Source organism: Tyto alba, unplaced genomic scaffold, assembly GCF_018691265.1.
Source record: "Tyto alba isolate M040663 unplaced genomic scaffold, T.alba_DEE_v4.0 Super-Scaffold_21, whole genome shotgun sequence".
Taxonomy (NCBI): domain Eukaryota; kingdom Metazoa; phylum Chordata; class Aves; order Strigiformes; family Tytonidae; genus Tyto; species Tyto alba.
In genome coordinates this window covers 18,846,859-18,870,759 of record NW_024881295.1, presented here as the reverse complement: position 1 = coordinate 18,870,759, position 23,901 = coordinate 18,846,859, and the positions used below count along the sequence as shown (strand labels likewise).

The 23,901-nt window shown below is 39.4% G+C and overlaps 1 protein-coding gene across 4 annotated transcripts in view; it reads right to left on the bottom strand.

Annotated features, from left to right (window-relative positions):
* The window catches only part of FGD4 (FYVE, RhoGEF and PH domain containing 4), a 116,013-nt gene that overhangs the window by 32,902 nt on the left and 59,210 nt on the right, over nucleotides 1–23,901 (bottom strand). For 3 of the 4 annotated variants that reach the window (XM_042795439.1, XM_032986324.2, XM_032986323.2), the window contains exons 2-3: nucleotides 10,089–10,253; nucleotides 2,828–3,008 (exon numbers count right to left, since the gene is read on the bottom strand). In XM_042795439.1, coding sequence (XP_042651373.1) covers nucleotides 2,828–3,008; nucleotides 10,089–10,253 — 346 coding nt within the window. Of the gene's footprint in view, nucleotides 1–2,827; nucleotides 3,009–10,088; nucleotides 10,254–22,323; nucleotides 22,351–23,901 lie in introns of those variants that run through there. The other variant, XM_032986325.2, reaches the window with a different exon arrangement.

The following is a 23,901-nucleotide window of genomic DNA, read 5'->3' as shown; positions in this document are numbered from 1 at the left end:
ATTCCTCCCAAACCATGTTTTCCGGTGTTAATATTAGGAAGTTCAGGCCACCAAGACTTGGATTGCATTATTCCGTTGAAACACACACAGACATGTGTCTCTTACTGGAAACCCAGAGTACCGTCCATGTTGACTCATTACACCCTCATGTGTCTTGAATCTCATTTGTAAAGTGGAAGGCAGCACCATCAGCTCATGTAACAGCCAAGGGAACTGAGGCACTGATACATGAAGCAACTTGCCCAAAGTGTCCCAGAAGATTATTGGCAGAAATGAAGAAAGACTCATGGTCTCCCACATCCCAGCCCAATGCTTAAACTAACAAGCAGCCTGTTCCTTAATTGCCCTTTAATTATACAATATGAAGGAAAAGTGTCCAAGAACATTTAGCACCCCCTTCCTTAGTTCAGCGTATTATGGGAGGAGCTTTACATTCTTATCCCATTTCTTCCCCTGATTCCTTATTTAGCAGTGTCCTTTTGACATGCTGCATCTTTTCTGAAGGTTTTTTTCCCCACCATATTTTATCTCCACTTTAAGAACATTTTGACCCTTGTTCATACCTTTAACTATCTCCTTCTCTGTTTTACTGTTGAGATTTTGAATTTTAGGCCAATATAGATGGTAGCCTAATCTGTAAAAGTTCTTGTCTTCATTTTAGTTTAAAAGAAAATAAAAATAATACATTTTTGTCTGAAGTACATTTAATAAGCAATATTCAACTTGCAAAATGATCCTATGACTGTCCTCTAACATACTGTTCTAGTATGGACCAATAATCTTCTGAAAAGATGAAGGCTGCTTATAAACTGTATTTTTACTCCTTATTTATAGGACAGTTTACACAAATATTGCAAACATATTCTGCACTTTCACACACAAGGCTCAAAGAATATCTTACACTAGCTTTGTCACCTTCCATCATAAAACAAAAAAATTTAAATCAGTTTTCCGTTAGTTCTGAAAAGATAATGCCTTTCTTTAAAAATAAACTTAACTCCGACATAGGACTAATTTACATTTTTCAATTGCATGCACACAGCAAAGAGGTTTAACTTTTTGCCATAACTACATGTCTGTGGGCTGTACAGACTAACGAAAATAAGTTATCATAACTGACATTCACAGTTTGCAGTTCATGAACATGCTACACCTAGTCATTTGAAGACCAATAACTACAAGTGAAGTTTGCCTTCATGGAAGACACATTTTGTGAGTTGAGCTCATTTAAAAAACAGAAATTGCTTCCAAGGCCATAGCAGGATATTCAAGAACTTGGCATGTTAATTATGAAAGTTTCTCATAAGCAGGTATCATAGCATTGATAATTTAACCATTGGAGAGCTATTATTGGGTATATTTAATGAATGATGTTGGCCAAAAAGCAATCCACCTTCCCCTAGTCCTCAAAACAAAACGTCCCTATTTTAAAAAGTCTACAAATAAGAAAGTGTTCATTGCTTTCTTTATAGCTTGCTTTAATTGCATAATATCGAAGAAGTCCCTGTATAATGCAGCAGGCATGTCTAGGAGGAAGAAATGTAGGGCTCATTGGTGTAAGACACAATGATCTGAGGAGCTTCCTCCCAGAAAGGATAAAATTGTTTTTCTAAGGATACTACACTGTTAAAAAGGCTTGGGCAGTGCTCTGGAGGAAGACTTAGAAACAAAGCGAGAACAGGACTAGAAGCCTGTGCTAGAAGAATTCACAGGACCTCCAGTGATGCAGTAATTTCTTTTTCCCATCTTTGAGCAGCTGTCATGAGCAATTAAGTCTCTGCCTAATGACAGAAGTTTCTTGCAGATGAAGCTCTGAAATTATTTCTATTCCACTAGACAAACGTACTTCTGCAATGCTCAGCTGCTTCTGTGTAAAGGATTACATTTTCCCCATCTTGAGGGGAAATTCTTTCAATGAGAGTCTGAATACTCTGGCTCCTCAAAAGAACACACTCTGTTATACATCATGCATTCGTTCCCGTGGGGGGCATCCCTTCAGAACATCAGTATCCTGAGGAAAAAGAAGAAAACCACGTCCAAAACTTGCAATGCTCAACTGTCACTGGCCTGTTTCTTGAGCCGTTCCTCTGTCATGGGCTTTCTGGAGTGCCGCTCTCTTTATACAGAGCAGTTATATTCTGAAATTCTGTTTCAGTGCTTATGTTTGTCACGTACATCTAATTAAAGACGCACAAGTAACATTATTTTGTGAAAACAGAGTTCATTGTGGCTTTTGTATCTGGAAGTTCCGAATGCTTCCCATAGAGGGCAGTACCAAAACTCAAGAACATGAAGCTAGCTATTCCACCAAAATCATCAAAGCAAACAGTTTAGACAATGTATGCTATATCAACACAAGTAACTTGTACAGTTCACTCTCTTCACATGAATGATCTAAAGAGGTTAAGACAGTGTAAAAGGAAAAATCATGATTTCAGGTTTTTCTACTTGTAAATATTTTTGTTCTGCAAAAACAAAAGAAGTTAATATTAGCTCCAATGTTTCATTCTAAAATCAGCACTTATTTCAAATTGATGACATTTTTCAGGATGTTTTAAAAATGCTACAAGTTTGTTTGTTTCTTTCTTTTTTTTTTTTTTTTTCTTTTAAGAAAAATTAAGACTAGCGCCTTATGAAAAAGCACACCTTGTACAGGCCAAATATACAAATGGCTTACACCATTTCAAAACATGTACAGTTTTGCCACCAACTCCTCTGGCAGGGATGGATTTGAGCACCCCCATGGTATCAACATTCTTCTTCACAGGTACAAGTTCCAACAATCCACACACAAGAGTTACAAACCAATTCCAATTCTGTTACATACCTGCCTCCCTCAAAACGATTGATGAGATCTGACACTTTACTGGACTTTTCCTTTGTGACACTAGAAACAGGGGTGGGTGTCTCTTCCTCCATTCTTGGTTTCTGATTTGATAAAGCTTTATGCCTAGGGGTTTGGTATGTAACAGGTGACACCTTCTGCAGATGAATTGGCTTTGGAGGCACTGCAAACAACAACAACAGTCAATCACTCAGGAACTGTTTCTCTGAACTGCCAGAACACATATGAGATTTTTGCATAAGAACTTGCTACAGTAATAAAGAAGAGATGCTCTTGGCTTTACTTAACCATAAAGTTGCTTTATGAATACAGAGACTTCACATCATTTTTTATGCACTGTCTGGTATCAGGCAATTTGTTATATTTCTTAGATAAAAGCAAACCACATGCTACTTTAACAAGCTAGAAAATTAGGGGGGTTTCTTGTTTGTTTGTTTTTTATAGCGTACTGTAGTAAACACCTATGTGGCCTCCATAAATGCTGGTTCTATCATAAAAAAAGAATTAAGCATAGTCAAAGGATCTAGCTGCGCTGTGGAGCTCAAGAGAGATTTAAATTGCTGCCCCAAAACTCTGGTGTTCTCATGATTTACCTTCTCCCTCACAACCTCAATAATAATAGTCAGTGGAAAAGGTTTTTGCCTTCAGCTTTGAGCTTCCTTTACTCACTGAACCGTTGTCTATTTATACTGCTGAAAACTTGGCCCCCTAAAAATACTTTTTATTCTTCTTGCTTTTTTCCCATCCCTACTGTAAATCCTTCTAATTAGATTGTTAATGATCAGCTGCTGTTCAGTACAGCGGTGACTAGAACACAAAAGACAAGGTGATGTATAAAGCAGCTAAAGTCACAGGCGGCAGGGATCTTGAAATTAACTTTTATCCCTTTAAGCGACTCCGCAGCATTTGTGGACAGCAAAAGTACTTCACAGACAGGGCCCAAATGTGTTCCACTATCAGAGCAATGCACCTCCGGCTCCATAAAAAAAGAGACACTTAATGGCAAGGTCCTTAATTCCCAAGAACACAACTCGAGGCATTCCCACATAAACTCCCTAAGCATGCTGTGGGGAGAAGTGAAAGCAGTTGATAAGAAATTGAAAAATAAAGACTATCTCTGCCCTTAAATAAAAGGCAGGCATAAATCAGCAGGAGGAGGCAATGCCCTGCCAGTGGAACCAGCAGCCCCAGGGGCTCAGCCAGCACACCACAGGGACCACGCTCCAGTGTGCCACAGGCACCGACCCTCCAGTAACTACACAGACCTGCCAGGGAGCCAACACGAAGGGAGGGAGGGCAGGAATCGGCATCAGGAACCGCGTGCGACTCTTACGGTAGACAAATCAGCAGGAGTACAGGATACACAATAGACGGATGTGAAAAAGCAATGTTCCTTGCATCATCTAGAATAGCTTACCGACTTACCCTGGGAAACCTGTGTAACACAGGAATTAGCTTAATTCCCATCAACTGACATTTGAAAGTGATGCTGAAAAAATTCCTGCAACTATACTATCACAGACCATGATAAACTTGAAGGAACACTTGATTAAGGATGACTTTCCATCTCTTCCTTGCATTAAATGTATAGGAGGTAATATTTATCTGTGCTTCCAATAACCTAATTGCACTTCAGTGAGATTGTAGTGATTGCTGCAGTCTGAAAAGTACGGTGAGGGACTCTGTGAAGAAATGAATGTATCACAAAAAGCTTTAGACTTCAACCGTATCAACTACAAATGCTGATAAATTGAATAATTGGAGGGAGAAGGAAGAGAATTACTGTAGATCAGATGCTTTTACTGTGTATAGGTGTATCTTCTGTCCCCTCAAGCACAAGCAAAAAAGCAAGTTTGGGGAAGGATGCAGTGCAGAAAGGATAACTTAAAATATTGCAATTTTCAAATAGTTGCAATGAAATCCTGAAATGAGCAGACTGTTAAATTGTGTAACTGCTTGAGTACCTGTAGTAACTGAGGCCTCTCCTGAGAAGCCCCACACATTTGCTCAGCCGCAGCTGCAGTGCAGTGAAGCAGCTTTCCCTATATTTCCTCTTCTCAGGGAGTTTGGAGCAGGTCTGGCAGAATTAGGCCAACGAGCGTCAGATAATTGTCCAAGCCTTGAACGGCTTGCTGCACTGACAAAGGCAATGGGACAGCTGAAAAAGGCAGCACAAGCGGGCTGGGAAAAAGCAGGACACATTATTGAGCGTGGGCACTGCCATTCCCTTAGGGAGGAGACAGAAGGGAAAGGGGACGCGGGGTGGATTTACTGACCAGCACTACGGTAGCTTGTGGAAACACTTCTAGCTCTGGCAATGGATTTTGTATAACCCGTAGTCCTATGAATTCTCTTATTGAAAGGACTTGTACATCTCTTCAATCCTTTTGTACATCTCATAAAATGTTAATATCCTCACAAGGATATATTAAAACTACTAAACTTGAGGGAATTAATGCCTACTGATAAAACAGAAGGAATTAGTTGGAAGCTATTTTCATACTGGATCCACTGGGACAAAAATCTAATTCTAGGACATTCTGTGGAGGTGTCACACACTTTTGCAGCTATTACTGAAAAAAAAACAGTTTAGCAGCATTTCAGTAGGGCAAGCACAAGGAATCTCTGATCAAACTGGATGGCCCCAGTTTACCGAAAATCCCTGTAATATCTTCATGGGAGAGTCACAAACCAAATAGCCACACCAAGTCTCTAATGAAAGATATTTTCTTCTTTACTCCCTATTACCATCTAACAGACAGCATTTCTCCTAATCAGCTGCTGCTGTAGTTACTGTAAGTTTTAGAAATAAAGCAATGGAAAAAGGACGGTCACGAGATCAATGAAAAGAAGAGAATCAGTAGTGTAAAAAAACCCGCAAACCTTCCTGTAAGGTCAACCTTGTTAACAGGGATTAGGGAAAACAAATTCCATTAATTCTCTCCCCAATATACTTCTGTAGTGTTTTGTTTTAATCAGATTACTTTTCAATGTGTACACAGCAAGGATCTAAGGATCTTAAAAGAAAAAAAAAAGAGAGAAGACACTGGCCCATTGTAATGCCCTGCATAATACAGAGCTCTGTTTGAGTCTATAAATACTCTTGTCTCTATACTGTAGAATTTTGAGCTCATTAGGAGATACGAGCTGCATATGCTGCCCAAAGAAAACGTTTAGCATACTCAGGTAGCTGCTACTGTGTAACACTAGCCAAAATACCCAGTCAGGATTTAAGCAGCAGTGCCTAGCTGTGCATTCAACTTTGTATATATGTGTAAGGAAATGAGAGGTAGTGCTACAAATGGCTCAAAAGGTGCAACCACCTCTGCTGACTCTGAAGTGTATTAGCAACGATCATTTATCTCTTCTCTCAGAAAAGTACTATGTGTTCAATTTCCTTCTACGTGTTTAACTCCCGCTGGTCAAAAGTGTTTCTACATTTTGATTCAGTGAAAACACACAATTAAAAGTTCCTCTGGTAAGCAACTACAGTTCTCCTGGCTGAGTCATCCTTCATCACCTCCTTGCATGCTCCATCACCCTCAGGAAGATCAAATGAGCACAGCTGGATAGATACCAAAGACTTACACTTGCACGAACAGTACAAAATAACTAGTAACCTAGACTCAGCAGAAAGAGAAAAAAATCATTCCCTCTTTAGGATGTACATTTCCACATTTTTACACCACATCAGAACAAGTATCTTCCAATAATATACTATGAACTACAACAACAATCAAATGTGGTTTGTTTACTCATCTGTCTTATTCCTAGAGATGATGTTTGGGATTTAGCAGTTTTGTTAATAAAAGAGACATTGCTACAGGTTTCTTAAAGCACTGCTGAGATTGAAGATGTCTAGCTAGAAACAGCTCTCCATTTCAGTTCAATTCACCTTTAATTGTATAAGTTTAATCTGTCAGAGAAGTACAGTCTACATCCCAGACCTTTCCAAGGTCTTTCAGCTTTTCTGGGCCCAGGCCACTGAATACCTTCAAGACCACAGACTATATTAGAATTAACTGAGAAAGGAGGACAGGATTGATGTTACACAGTAGATAGTCAGCTAAAACTGACTGCTGAAGTCTATGTGTTAAACGCTTTGTCTCCATATGATTACACAGTGGCACAAACCAGGCCGTCTTCTGCAGTGGAAAATCATTTCCAACCCAAACAAAAATGCCTCTTCAGCCTCAGCAGGAGATTCACAAGTACTCCTAAGCACTCATTAGAAAAATCTAAATGAACAACTGATGCACAGTCTTGAACTGACAAGACACTTCACTGCTTTGAATAAGTGTTGACATTTGAACATATTTTCCATCCTACAAGAAAACTGCCTGCACAAGCAACAGTTTCAGTGCCCAGTATTTAGTAACTGGGCATCATATAAAACTCATGCAAGAGGCTCAAAGAGCAGGGAACAGAAAAAACAGGTCAATTTGTACATGTCACGCTAAGGGCATTCTGCTACTGCTAGGTTCAGACTGCTGCCCAAACATTTGTAGGTAAGGGCAAACTTCAAATTATCTAACCATTTGCTTCATCTCTCATGCATCATATTTGCCTTGGAACTCAGTAGCATATTTTGCTATTATGACAGACTACGTCCAGTCTGGATTAGTCTGCTTTATTAGAGAATGCACTGCATTGATGCAAAGGAGAAGCACCGTGTCTCACAGCTGGTACAGACTGTGACTGCTTTTCTCCTCAGTCCCGATTTCTTTGTTTAACTCCCTCATCAGTCTTCAGTCAGTTTCAGGCTTTGTTCCAAATTTGCAAATATTTTCATGAATCAAACTGTACTCAACACAGAAACCTGACATATGAATTCCTAAACTGTTGATAGAAGGAATTATTGGGGAACAAAAATTGCTCTTTTACTGTCTGTATCAGACAGCTAGTTTTGTTTTCTCCTCAAAATGCCAGTGGAAAAAAAAATGAAATTGAAAAGAAAGAATTTTATATTGGATTCTCTGCAGGAATTTATTCACATGCTCTAGCTATCCTGAGTGACCTGTTTCCAGATATTTAAACTACTTTTCAGAGACCAAGTACAGACGAAACAGGTTCAGAGTCCAGGGTTCACTTCAAGTGTAAGATTTTGGACATTTTTCCTTGATATTAAAGTTCTATTTCCTCTCTTAAACCTAAGTTTACTAAAAATAGCTGTACCCCAAAGTCAACTTTATGTCTCTCATTTTAACTATATATATTTTTGTAGGTTAGATGAAAGTCATTTTGCAGTTAGTTCATCAACAACCAAATAGCCTGGCACAACCAGAAATGTTTCTGTACCTGTAACATGAAAAGCTGTTCCAAAAAAAAAAAAAAAAAAAAGCAACTACACTTAAACCAATAAACTTGAGCAATTTAGTTTGCTTGGATCATTTGGACTCCAAAATGCTTACCTTGTTAATTCTATTCTGTTTTGCTTCAATTAAATAAAAAGGCCAAAAAGATATACTATATCAAAAAGATATACTACAAAAAGATATACTATATACTAGAAATTCAATATGGTGCACATATTTAATAGAAATAAAAAAAGACATAGACCCATGAACAAAGCAGGGACAAAATACTATTTACAATAGTATTGTTGAATATAGTCTACACAGCTGCATTTCTTAGATTACACTGCTATTCCTGGCTATGCCACATTTTGGAGCAATTAATTTTGACAAACACAGAAGTCATGGCTAGGAAAGAGCAACAACAGCTGTGTAACTACTTGAATGAAAAGGGTCCAATAATATATAACTCCCAATTTATCTAACAGCTAATATTTATAATAAGTGGGATGGCTTTGTTTTTGAAAGACTTAAAATCTTTTTATTGATTGCCCATTTCTGTTTATCCATTAACAGATTTCTAAAATATTTTTCTTAGGAGGAACACACGTTCTCTTGTTAACTTAGCTTCAGAGAACATTTCAGAGACCTAGGAACTAGTGCAGAAAGGCTAATCAGACAAGTCATGTTTACATATGACTGATAAGAACATCTTAGTTTAGTGAACAATATTGGCAAAAGTTCTATAAAAACAAACAATACCAAAATATACAGCCTTATTTTGCTTTCATTCTCCCTAAGTAAATAAAAGTTTCTTGACACTCCAATCCATTTCTTCCTCCCCTTAACTCTAAGTTGAACTCAGGACTGATGCAAAATTCTTCAAGATGCGTTTTCCCATTAATTGTTACATTAATTGACACTATATGATGAGTCTATCTGATTTCAGTTCCTATACATGATTTAGATGTGATCTAGTTTTCTATAAGTAATTCTAGTTTCTGTCATATCAGCACTGTGTCTCAGAATCCAATTCACTGAGCAGTATCATCATATCAGCCTTCTAAACTCTTCTTTTTTCTTCTCTTTTGAGATGAAAGAAGTTCCTATTGCACGTCACTCTTAAAACGCATCAGACCGGGTTCACTTTGAATTCAAGATTTTCAGAATATACTGACACTTTGTTGCGATCAACCTCACCAGAATCATCACTGTTACGGAGGAGAACACATAAAAAGATGGTTTGAGGCTTAGATATATAAAGTCAACCTGTAGGTTGGCCTGTTTAGCTTCTAAAAGTGAAAATACTATTTATGGACAGAAAGAACGGAAATCTACTTCTACTCTGCAAACATTACCGGTCAGCTTTTACTGCACAAACATGAAGTCCCCATCTTTCCACATACTCCTGCAGGAGGGCTCCTCTCAAGCTCCTCTAGAACCCCAAAGACCCCGAATATCTTCCCCACCACCCCCGCCTTACAGCCAGCCTGCCAAACACTCAAAAAATACTATCAAAACCCCCCATTTCAAATACAGTAATCCTTTTGAAAAATAAGCCCTGGCAATAGTTTAATACAAACAAGGGGCTTACACACGTTCTCCCATCTCTACCCGCTAGCTTCTTCTTGGGCAGAGAACGAATTTAACACTTGCTGCCTGTCGGTAAGTGCACAGCACATTAGTAGACATCTGAGATAACAGGCATAGCTAGACCTACGTGCTTGTAACATATTAGTAAGATCAACTTTCCTTCTGAGAACCTTTTTGGGCAAAACATTGCCAGAAATTACAGATTCACAAAGCATTTACAGAACATTTGCATTTCAGTAGTAAGCTTTTACCTCACTATTTTATTTCTGACAAATACAGTTCTTTCAAGGTGCTCTATTTCTCCAAGTCTGAGATGAAGAACAACTTCCCTAACAAAAACATTTGAGGCTACTTACCTTGTGGCTTTGGATTTGAAGCTGAATGTGGGGACTGTTTGACTGGCACACTTCCATTTATTCCCTGAGCCACTTCATTGTGTACATTCTGCTCAACTAGCCTGGTTGTGGCACTCGTTGTACAAGATCTAGACAATATTAAGGACTTTGGACAGATGCTGCTGCCTGGAAAACAAATACATACAAAAACTAAAGAGTTAGAAACAAAATTAAAAGTAAGGTAGAATGACTATGAAAATATTTATTAAGGGCTAACACTTCTCGACAGAGAAAACTAGAAAACTTGTCTTCACTTTAAGAGTGTCTCATCCTAAAAATACACTTTGCCTTTCACTGAAATGTATTGTGTTGTTTAAACCTTGAAGAGCTGGACTTAAAAAAAAAAGACTTCCATCATGACTAGCCTAAGCTCTTCTATAGAAAGATTAGAAAAAGTCTGTTAGAGATTGTATCTGAATTATCAATGTGCTTGTTCAATAGAAGAACTAGAGAAAAACCAGCATTTTTGTTCAACCATTCTATTTCTGTATTCAAAGTATTCACAAAATGCTATACATTCAAAAAGTTTATTTTATTACAAAGGTAGCATCCAAAAATTAGCTAGATGTATTGCAACTTTCTTGTAGGAAAGGGCTCCTATTGTATGTATTTAAAAAAGGAGCAAAGCACAAAGTCAGCTTACTCTTCTACTACATTTCTTCCTAGCAGAATGGATTTATTCTGATTAAGAGGATCAATATGCTGCTATTGGTAAGAAAACAGGAAGAAAATATAAAGCAAAACATATTCAAACAATGGAAACTGTAATAAAAGCACTTATTAGAATGTGATTACACAAGCCTAAACCATGCACTTTTGTTTTTAGCTATGAAAGCAATTGGTTCTGTAAACGCAATCAAAAACTTAAAATAATAGTATGAAGAACCTTGAAATCTCACTTAGGTCAATATTTATTCATCTTGGAATCTAAAAAGTCCATATTTTTGTGAGGAGGAGCAAGTCAAAGGAGGAAAACCCATTTATCTTTTATTGTAGCGTTGTCATAATTATTTTCATTTTTAACAAAATTATTAGGGTAGAGTTTAGACACTTCAATTTATTGTTATCATTTGCCAGCGTTTTACCTTTGCTTGTTTGTACTAGTAGAAATGCAAGCATGATTGGGGTTTTCACTGCACATTTCCAAAAAAAGCAAAACCAAGCCCCATTCAACCATTTCATAAAGTGATCCTCTGATATCTTCTGAACAACAACTGGTCTGCAGAGTCTGGACCCTCTGATCTAATCCATCTCCCTCCTCCATGGCAAAATCCATCATATCATATCACAGCATAGCATAACATAGATCATATCATGCCACTCTTACAACAGCAGTGGAAAGAGACACCACAGCTATTGCTCAACGCTGCTTAAAGATTCTTCAATTTTGTGGATTCCAACAATATTTTTTTCAAGTATTATGCTTTATTCCCCAGAAGCTTCTTTTTCCTTTTAAACACCGAAGTAGCCCTACACCAAGAAGCTGCCTCTGCAAACATGGCGACTTGCAGAGGTCCACGGAGGGAACAACCTACGCTACCAAAGCACCAGTACTGGGATCACAACACATGCAAGACACCCACGGCTGCAACGTGGCATCTTTTCCTCTTCCACTTCATTCTGTTGGCAAGAGATCTCGCAAGATCACAAAGGTGGCTGGTCCCATAATGATGCAGATAACCTAGCGAGGCCCGCCACATACAGAAGCTTCTCAGACATCTGTGAGTTCAGGCAGAAATTCTTTAGTTCTGTTTTCCACGGGTATCTCTCCATACACAAAAAGTTGTACTGTACTACAGCAGTGGGACCTCTGCCCCACGCATTCCTCAGTGCCTAATAAAGCCACCTTGAGTGCCATTTCTGTCTGTCCTATGGAGGTGGGAGTGCTGAAAGCTCTCAGACAGGCCAAGGTGATGGTACAGGGGTTTGTACCAGCAAGTCTTCCTTGTCTCCATCAAAGAGCTGACAGGCCGTATTTCCCTCTCCTACAAAATCCCTTACCATAGTGCAGCACTTTATACTCCAGTTGGGGAATCCGCAATTCAGAAACAAATTTAAGAAAGAGTAGCTCCTGCAGGATCAGTACAATGCACAAGTCAGGTGGGCAACTGCACATAACTTATAAACCTACATTCAGATCACTCATAACTTTGCAATGAGGGTGAAAGTGTGAAGCCTTGGAGCTTTCTGAACACTATTTAGCCTGCAGATTTGACAGCTAATACACTTCAAGATCTCCACTTCCCCAACTGCAGCTCACTAAGGGGCACTGCTGCTGTCAACTGTTCAGGCCAAGGCTGGAGATATCCATCAAAATAGTACCTTTATTTATTTCATAAATATCTTGTTGTTTATGAAACGGTACCTTTATTTATGAAAACAAGATACTGCTGGAGTCAGAATAGGAACATATTTTACACACACAACTTTATCAAGGCACTTCTCCTGTTTAACGTTATCACTCATGATCACTTTAAGCCAAAGCAGATGCAGAGCTCTGTGGTCTGCCACTCCTCCTCCCTCTTCACCACCACTGGCTCCAGCTCCTGCTTCTGGCTACTCCTTCCCCTGTACCAACACCAGCACTTGTTCAACCAAACAGTGAGATGAGCAGCAGAAATGATGCAGCTGAAAGCTGGACTATATTTTAGATCGGTTTGACCTCATGGCCACCCCAGAACTACTGCTGGCACAAGAGGACAGTCAGCAATACAGCTCAAGGGGACACAACATCTCCTCTCAGCAGCAGCCCTTACTTAGGTTGGCCTGAAGCAATCATTTCAACGCAACCCCAGTCCCTCAAGTAAATATTCAGACTTGGATCCTACTTGGTTTACACATGCACACACAGAGCCTTAATATTAAAGTCCAGCAAAACCAGGAACAGCTGAAAACTAACCTTTAATGTACAAACATTACGCAGCCTTAAGAATTTTGTTGCCAGCATTGTGTGCCCCCCACTAGATTAGCAAATATTAGTTGCATTCAGTGAGCAAAAGCCATTTTGTAAAGCTTGTCCCCTGTAATACAGAACCATAACACAAGCAACAAAAAACACTGATTTTCTGTATCACGATCTTTTGCAACTACTTAAGAAAATTAAAAGCTCTGAGAGGTGTCTGACCCAAGACATGCTCTGGCTTCACATGCTTAACAGCTCAGCATGTAGCAGGTGCAGGGAAACAGAAAGTCTTCAAATTCATTACTGTTGTACAAGCCATTACACAAATTATTCAACCTGTCTGGAAGTCATATTTGCTGGAGATGGGCACGCTGCAGATATTTAACCTGTATTTCAAACTAGTAATTCTGTTAATCATGTCATATCCTCCAGCCAGGTGTTTTGAAGAGTAATACAGACACATCAGGATGAACAGTTTTTTTCACATGTAAAGCTGGAATGGAAAAGGTAATGGAAATCTAGTCACACCATATTTCTATACAAAATCAAGTAGTCAAATTCTCTGGATAAAAAAAGCATCCTTTAACATCCCTGGCAATCTGAGCCCTGGTTTCTAGCCTGTGACAGATATTACCTTCCAGGTGACGTGGACAATAAAATTGTGGCAGAAATACAAGTCTGTGGTGAAAATTCCTGTATCTAGTGTATTGTATGCAAATACATTATGACAAAAGCCCTAAATAGATAATTTTCAACACATTCCAAAAATGCCAAATACTTGGTCTACAATCAGCAACATGCATTTCAGTAGGGCTGCTCAATTCTGTCCATTTAAGTAATCAGTAACACCATCTACCTTTTAGAAATAAACTTGTTGCCCTGTGAGCACAACTTAAAATGCCATTAGACATGCAAAGTCAGACATGCTGCAAAAACCTGCAGCTTTTACTGGGCTGAACCAGATTCCCATTGTGATTATTTCTGATCTGATTAAAGAAACACTTGTGTATTACTGCTATTCCTACACATTATGATAACTGAGAAATTTTACTTAAAGTCAGAAATGCAACGTGTGACAGACTACCAGTCAGTTACTGGGTTCAATAATACATGATTAATACCATCTCTTATAATTAGGAATGATTAAATACACTGCAGAGGAGAGAAAGGTGGGGAAAGATTTAAAAAAAATTAAAATGCGGGCAGGCAAGAATGTAAGCGAGAAAGAGTAGTTAATAGCTATCAGAAAAGAGAAATAAACACTCTAAATTTGGTAAACATTTAATTATTTTGCTTATCATCTGCAAGGAAATGAGAAGCTAGAATGCTTGCAAACATGCTTGCATCTGCAAGAACGTTTGAAGCTAGGCGATGCATTATCTACTTTTTCAGAGCATTCTAATTAGAAATAACTTGAAGCCATGAACATTTACACAAACATAATCAGCCAGCTTGAAATGCCAGTAACATGCAAAAAATGGCTTATTTATAATTCACAAAAGGTTAAACTAACATTTTTGTATTGGATAGGTCCTCCATCAGCAGTTCCATAAGTTTCAGGAAGACAATCTGAACACCATTAGGTCTTCTATCACACTTACTTTCAGTCCCACTTACAGCACACAGTGCATCTACACCGTTTCAGCACTGTCTAATTTGTACTGCCGCTGCGATCCCACTCTTGATCATGAAATGAAGTGAATGAAAGAAATGCAGGATTTCTGGATGTAACCAAAGTCTGTGGGAAAAGGGTTATTCTCTTGTGACTGCCAGGAGGCAAAAATTAAGTCTCAAATTTACTTCTCTTAAAATTATATAGCTGTATATACCTAGTGTGTTAAGACTCAAGAACACCCGCCATAATGGTTGTGGTCTTGATGTTCTACTGCTAGATCTTTTCATGCAAGGTCAGTGCAAAGCTCCACTCTTCCTACTCATCCCTGGACATACATGGAGTTTCAGCTAATAGCCTATCTACCAAGCATTGGTTTAGCCACACTAACCTAGCCATACAATTTCCTGAGCAGTTCAGAAGAGCGTTAAGTAGCAGTGACACTACAAGAAACTAATTCAGCCCGCCCACTTTCTCACCAAACACTGAAGGAGCTGTAGCAAGGCCAGGACAAGAGCGAGCAGCTTCCTGAGAACACACAGGAAGGCAAAAAGCAGCCTCTGACCTGGGCAGTTACAACAATAGATTTGCTGAGGCTTGAGCAGGAAATCTAGTAAATCAGGTTATGGATTTTGCCCACAGCTGTGTCCAAACTTGCTCTCAAAACTAAGTTTCTATTAACTTGGTACCTACCCTTCACAGGTTTGTCCTGTTTGTGACAGGAACCGACATGTTACCAAGAGGCTTATGCTGCTGATGTATTACCAAACTTGTTTTAAGAATAACTAGACTAGGCCCAAACTCTCTGAAAATTAGGAGTATGGAGGAAAAGAGTAGGAACTCTGGAGGTCTGAGTTTCTCTCAGGAAGAAAAAAAAAAAAAAAATCTACCTTCCTCCAAATTCTATTAAACTTCATCCTCTCAAGTTAATTACACATTTGTGTTTTAATATACCTTCGCCTCTCCCATCACAGTGGTGATAGAGTTGTGAATGATTTGCAGCTGCAGAATAGTACAAAAACTTCATACCAATATTCTGTTCTGTGCAGATGGGCTCTAAAGGTTAAACATCAGGCCAGCCTTTACTGTGGTGAGCCACTGATGAAATACCACAAACAGTTGATAACTCAGTGCTGTAAGAGGAGAAAAAACACCAAACTTTTGCTGAAGTCAGGAGGGCTGTCTCACTGAAGAAATTAGTCTTCTTTCTGAAAAAATGGTGCTGACCAAAAAATAAAAGGCAAATATCATAAGGTTTAGAATTATCTTTGAAAAGTGGAATCTTGGCAAAGCCTAGAACACAGAGCAGGTTCTATTAAACGACTAGTTCAGATACAGACGCTGGCAAAACGCAAAAATGTAGGGTTTTTTCTTGCTAAGCTATTCTCCAGACACAGGCAAAAATATTCTAAATTCAACAGATTAGGGTAGATCGCTTTCTGGAAATAATGATGATGTTAAGCATATAAGGCTATTATTTCTCACAGCATGGGAACATTCATAGAAGTACCAAATACTATCCTCCCTTTCATAGCATTTATTGCATGGAGTAAGTAAATCTTCAAGTAAATATGGTAGATATAAATTATAGATAGCAAAAAGCGTATTGATACTGCTCTTTTAGGTCAGTGACCCCTGTGAATGCACTCACAACATCTGATGGTGAAGTTAAACAAATGAAACAATATTGAACTTAAATCTGGCAGGGCAAACACTTGGTACACAACACTTGCTAAGACCTAGAAAATATTCAACCTCTTCGTAGATATGCTACCTTATATAATAACACAGAGCAGAGGTTTCCAAATTGTGGTATGCATAACACCAAGTATGTGAACCACTTGCAACAACTCCCGGAGCAGTAATACAGGAGAACTAAAACAAATTTCAGCAAGTTTAATTGCACGACACAAAAAAGACAGTCTAGGAAGAGAAAAAACTTTGACTTTTTAAATAATTTCACTTCCAATAAACTAAGGTGGGTTATGCAGAGCGTCAGTGGTAGAACTCAATTTAGACACGTACCCGTATCTGCCTGGTTTAAAATGAGGCATTACTACGCTGGTTTGGTTTGTGGGTATTCATGAGACTCAGGCATCCAATGTTGCCTTTCCTATGTTTTGTCAAGCTTCATAGTTGTTCTGGTTGGAAGAAACCATGCATCTTTCCCACAGTAACTTTCATTTTTTGACTGAAATAGAGCTTATAGTAACTGCTACCAAAGAGCTACAATTTGCCAAGTTACCAGCTATATGGATGCCACCACACTGAAATAGGCTATCTGCTTCAAGACTATAAAGTCTGAGCTTTAACAGGAATGTTAACAAAATAAGATTTATCAACAATCTCCAAATCTCAGTCTCAGTATACTGTATATCATACAAAGTAAAGGACTGAATGGTGAATTTCACATTCACTACAAACGTCCTGCCAACACTGGCTACAGCAGGCAGACGCAGTGTGCCTTAGTCTGTCGTCCTGTCTGGCCATGATCTGTGTTCTTTCGGCTCCGATCTAATAGTAATTTCCATGAAGGCAGACCTGTGCATCTGCCATGGGTCTTATTAAAATGAGTAAATCAGCAATTAATGGGATTATCTTTCAACATTTGTCTAAATTTTGGATTAGTACAATAATATAATATGCACTACTGGTCCTGTTCCAATAAAACAAAAAGCACTGTATAAGACTTCAGATGGCTTTTTTCCCCAGACTGAGCCCCAAATACTATTCCCTTAGAAATAATTATGGTTTCTCCATGCAACATGCACTGATTACAGTGCATTCCTCATCAGAGAGGGCACATTCTGGAGACAGGAATATGGAGACACAACGTGAGGAAAGAACATGCAAAGCAAGTTAAAAAAAAAATACCTTCAACATGTGGAGTTTTTAAAATCTTAGCTAATTTTATAGAAATCCAGGTGGTACATACTCTGAATGTTAACTAGTTGCATAAAATAAAAAAGGAACAGCAGAGAGCTTTTAAAAACTGTATTAAAAAGGCTCGGTTTTGATCCTTATGAGTACAAGCCCCACTGCAGTCACCATCTTCTACACCCGTCATACTGTCATCTACAGCCTAGCAGTGCTTCTGCTCACTAATCACCCGATTTTTGGAGGTCACTGGTGGTGAAATCGATGCTGAGGCACCTTAGGGACAGAGGAGCTGGAGGGTTGCTGACAGCCACAGGCGGGGAATTACAGAGCACTGCTCGAGAGACGCGCTGCGAAGGCTGCAAGTCACGGAGATAACGTGTGACAACCTTACTCCTGGCCATTGCTGCTGTGCCTTTCTACTCCTACCTCCTCCCTCGTCGTAGCGGGGGGAGGCAGCAAGCCTTCGAGTCTTGCTACTGACCGAGCAGCTGCTTCAGCTGGCAGGACCCCAGAAACCCACCAGCGGGCAGCAGGGCTGCTGGAGGGAGCAGGCAGAACCACCCAGGGCTGTAGCTGAAGCACACCGGCGTCTGCCTTGACTGGAAAACGCTGATTTTTGAACAGGCTGCCAACACACAGCTTGCGGTTTGAGAGTAGTAGACCTTATGACTGAGGTCCTCTGCCAAAAACACAGCATCTCTTACACTGAGGTTCTTGTGAGTCACCTACACTCATACACACCGGGACAGTGGCTTTGCTGATGGAGGTCGTTCATCAACTATTTAATGAATAATGGAGGTTTCTTATATGAACAAACAACGTTCAAAGCCAGCTCTCTAGACTGAAGGGAGAGCTCCGAGTATGAGTACTTCTGTTCACAGGAATAAGCACTGCTCTTTCACATACTTAGTTCCTGTATTAGAAAACATTCCCTCAAACCCTTGTTTTCACTTTGGTCTCTGAACATGTATTATCAAGCCCAAAATATAAAGAGAAAATATGCAATAGTGCTCTTGTAGAAACTTTTCATGACTTGTTTTTCATAAAATAATGTCGATACCTCTTTCAGCAGTTTTGGACAATATTTTTTATTAAGCCTATCTACAAAACTTAAGGGTGACCACAGGTCCTGACCCTACAAACCACGTACCATTGAGCTTCATGGAGTTAAGAACCACAAGGTTACCACAAAAATACACCGAGAAAGAAAATGGGTAAGTCAGAACAGCTTTATCACTCCTGGATAAGGCAGGATAAGTTTATCCTGTAAGCAAAGTCAGCTACACTGCTGTTACCGGCTCATTTCTACACCGGGTAACTTCAGGTAATTCCTCCCCCCTTGCCAGCACAGCGTTTTGCCAGCACACAGGACAGGATGGCAACTTGCAGCTCAAGAACGGCTTCTCACACGGCCGTGTTTCACAAAGTCACAGGAGTGTCATGACTACATGTATCAACCTCTTCCCTTGTCACGACTGTGGGAACAGTGGTAAGCCCCGTATCTGAAGGTCACTTCACCACCTCCCCATCCCATGAACTCTTTACAGTTTCCCACGCGTTTGACAAAGGGAGGTGTTGAGTAAAGTTTGTGTGGCTTTCTTGAGTTCCTACTGCTTTAATAGCCATTCTGATTATTAACAAGAAAAGATGAAGAGGATACATTTCCACCAAGTTCTCCCCAGACTATTTTTTCCTTTTAATTTTCTGTGTAGAGCTGTGTGAGGTGAGCAATGTTCCATCGAACTATTATTTTACTTTAACACTGAAATTTTTTCACCGAGTATTTAATTTACATCACAATATTTTGCACGGATGGCAATCATCATTTTCTAAATCTCTCAAGCTCCTGTTTACTAAATAAGACACCCCATTTGTATAAGCAGATTCACTGATCACAGAAGAATCACTCGTCCGAGCAAGGGTTGCAGCACCAAGCCCTACATGTTTCTTTTACTTTATTTGTCAAGTCTTAAGACTCTTTCTTCCTGCTATAATATGAGATAAACAACATGAGACCATGGTGGGCAGCACAGTCTAACTTAATATTAAAGACAGCACCTGCACTACTGGGGTCATGTGAAGGAAAAATGCAGCTGACTGTATGTCATACAAACCACTGGAATTATTCAAGAGGATATATTAACACACACCTACTAGACAAGTGCAACAATAACTCAGATAATGACATAAAGAACTCCCCTTCTATAATTGATAAGTCATTATGAAATAACCATCTGTTTAAACGTTTAGACAAACACTAACAGGTTTACCAAACAAAAAAGATGGATTTGATCTAACTACAAATTTCAGCATTTTTCTCATACACTGTTTCAGAAGACTTCTCTAATAAGTCAGTCACTGAAATTTTCATCTTCTACTCTGCTCAGTTATCTATGCACTTATCTCATGCCACTCAACTTAGAGCTATTTTAGAAAATATCGATATGCTTTGAGACATGAAATCAGTTATTTCTGTTGATAAAAGGTCTAAGAGAAGCATTATTAGAAACAGGATGTTAAAAAAAAAAAAAAACCAAAACCAAACAAACAAACAAAAAAAAAACAACCAACCAAAAAAAAAAAAACATAGACCCAAAGAGGGGCGGAAATCTAATTACAGGAGGTTGAATGCGTAACTGATCTATTATTTCAGAAGATCTGAGCAGAAGTTGCATAAATATACACAGTATTCAAGTCATTTAAATATATAAATACATAATAAAATATATGCAAAATGCAGAACAGCCAAAGATCCAAAAAGAAGTCACTTAATTCAATACAGGCCAATAAAATTATCACTGATAGATGGCAGCTGCTTCCCACATCCAACTGCTGAGGCAGTCCGTGGGTCCAGCCAGCATCTGACAACCCGCAGCCCATCCAGCAGCCTGCTGTCACAGACACGAGTTGTTCCACCCACTCCCCTCCCTCCTCCTGGCTTCCTGCTCCCACCACTTTCTGCGCATCCACGCTGGCAAGCACTGAGCCCCAGAAAGCAGTCCGGGAAACCTAAGCCATCAGAAATCTAACCCCGCCAAAAAAAAAAAAAAATCAAGCAGCCAGTTTCACGTATTCGTTCACCTTAGATGCACTGGAGCTCAGGCAAAGATGAAAATGTATCGATGGGGAAAGGAAGACAAGACTTCCACTTGATATAGCCACTAGATAATGTTAATTCTGTTGAATCACACCTCAGTGGGGTTGGAGCAAATAGTAGGGGAAAAAAAAAAAACAACAACAAAAAACAAAACAAAACAAAAAAAAAAAAAAAAAAAAAAAACAAAACAAAACAAAACAAAAAACTCTTCTCTAAGAATGCGTGGCTTGAAATTTAAAGTATTATGCCCAAATTAAAGAACAGGCTGCAGGGTACTAACTGCACAATAGCATCACAACAGGCTCCCAGGCACTACTCCCTGTTACGTGAAAGTAAATTTAAAATTATACAGTATACATATAGAGAGACAATATATATACACACAAGTAAATATAAAATTCTGGACTTGATAAAGGACAAAGCGTGGAGGGAGAGAAACAGGCGGTTGCTCATCCCGTACGGCAGCAGAAGCGGTGCAGCTGTGGGGCACTCCGGCTGCTCGGCGGCGAATGCCTTCGCCCCCCCACGCCGGGGGCAGGCAGCCCGCTGTCAGGCTCCCCAGGCACTTCAGTCTCCCTGCCAAGTAATTAACAACCATCATCTACCCAACACAGAAAAACAAGCAGCTCCCTGGGAATGCTCACTGCACTAAAACAGAAATATAAAGAACCCAAAGCTGGACACTTCACAAGAATTCAAGTGCTTCCTGCTTTTGACCTGGTTGGGGGAGAAAAAAAAAAAATAGCCACAAAAAGCCTGGTTTAAGTACATTTAGGGCCTTCCTGTGAAATCATTCAAGAAGGACCTTCCTTGTCCAGTCCCTTTAAAGCCTACCATAATTACTCCAGCTTTTACATTGTCTCTTGTCCATAAGGAACAAGAAAGACATCATTTCCACTAACTCATCGGTTCAGAATCATCCTTACAGAAGGAAGTCAAATACAAGTTGCCTGCAATCCAAACAGGGGAAAAACTCTTAGCCCTAAATTGCCAGAGATGACCACTGTTCATGCTGCCCACAGAATTCACTGCGGATTAACAGATCTGCACATCGGTACAGTTGCCTCTTGAACATTATACAGATTGAAACAGCTTGACATTTTATGCTATGAACTGTCAGAGAGATACAAATTCAGAACTATTCTACTATTTGGTCCTCTCTCCTCTCTTTTCCAGACCCCCACTTAAAATATATCTTTGGAAAAAAAAAAAAAATCAAAGAAAAAAAAGAACCATATGATGATTTTTAAATGTCATTTTATAAAACTTCTTAAGTTGGAGAATTGCAATGATTTTTTATACAGATTTGGATGAATGAATGTTTACCATACTGTTCCAACAAGCTGAACAGTCGTATGAATATGCATCTTCAAATGTGCAAATGGATAGGAAGTGTTTCTTTAAAAAAAAAAAAAAAAAAAAAAGTAATGATGCAATGTAAAAATACATTAAACCCAACTGCATTTCAGGAAGAGAAATAATTTTGTAATGGCTCAAGTTTTGTCCAACACGTCTGAAGCATGTGCAACCTTTCACTTTGCAAACATTTTGAAATTGGAAACGTTTGAAGGCCTCGGGACAGACCAAAGAAAGTCTACTCAAACCCAAACCACAGCTACCCCAGACTGAGTGAGACAGCACCCCACCAAGTGTAGAAAGTTTCAGCCCCTCCACAGCCCCGTAGCTCCCACTGCTCACTTCTTACCAGCTCTAATGCTCCTTGGGTTTCTCTCCAGGCCACTGTAACCCCCCGCACCCCCCAGGCAAGCGGACGCTGGTTTTATCACAGGAGTTTTGTGCTGTGTGAGCAAGCTGAATTGGCCCGTGGATGAGACCAAAAGTCTGGGAAAGTCCCAGGGAGCGACTGGGCAGCCTTTTGGCAGCAACTGCCCACTGCATCACTTGAGCTGTTCACAGAACTGCAGACCAACACAATGTTGCTGACTCCTATGCGACATTTATTGTTTTCCTTATAGCCTCAGTTTCTGGCACCAGAAGAAAGAGTATCAAAATATTAATTTAAAAAGGCAAATGGCTTGTATGTTGTGGAAGAAAGCTTTCCGAAACGGAGAGCAAATAAAATCTATGAGATTACTCTTCAAATATAACATTTGCTTGAAGCTAAACATTTCATTTCTTTTATAATACAGGGTTTGACAATACTCCAGTCCCTCTCCATCTTACATGATCTAACCCAGCTGTTGCCTCCCCTTCTTTTTCTTTCCTTTTTTTAGTGACAGATCATGATTGTAAGGGCTTTGTCACAAGCAAGAAAGAACAGTCACAATGTGTTAAATATTTTATGGCAATCTAAAGGAAAGACTGTGTTTCCTAACTACCTATCCATCTCAAGGTCAAGCACTGTCTCTCAGATTAAGGAACACACAGGTGCTAAATTTCCAAACTCTTAATGTTAAAGGAATTTAATCCTTTTGTTTTGTAATAGTTATAAACCCAGGGCAGGGAGAGATGGGGAAGAGAAGCATTGCATAATTATTCTGAATTTTTAGTAAAGACTCAACAAATTCACTGGGTTTACAAGCATTGACATAAACCATTAGACTGTCCACCTCTGCTTGTATAGCACCTATCACGTAAAAAGCTAACATAAGACTCGTGGTGCTGCAGTCACAAAGCAAAGTGTAGTGATGGTACTAATGAAAACACTTGGGTCTCTGTTGACTTCTGGGTCACCGTATCATTGAACTTTTCAAAATGACATTGCTTGAAATCAGTTTTTCAGAGAGGCTGTCCCCCTACAGTGAATACTACTACTACTAAAATAAGAAAAATCCATAAATCTTCAGTCTTCAAAAACATCAAAGCTGCATTCTATATATTTTCTGTATTTGTTACTGGCCTTTAGTACCTGAAAAAACTGCTTTGCTCAGGCACCTGGACACACACTCAGTTGCACATTGTGATAGCAATGAAAAAACTGCCACGTGAATTTATACCTTCCTATAGGCACTGTCCTATCTAAGTGTGCTCTTCCCCTCTCACCCATTTCTCAGCAGTCAGTACCAGAAGGATTTCTTTCCATTTTGGACTGGAGGCAGCCAGTGCTTCAGCAAGTGACTCACTGCTCCTCCCAGATACGCTGTAGGAGTGTCCAGGGATATTTGTCCACTCAATTTCAAAACCACACAGACTGGAATTATTTGCTGTCACGTTTTCCAGGTGGACTGTCTGTATCTGTAGGTCTCCTTCACAATTCTGAGGTAACAACAGGAGGTATTTACATGCTGTTCCACAGGCTGGTAGAAGCTCACTCCTCCTTACC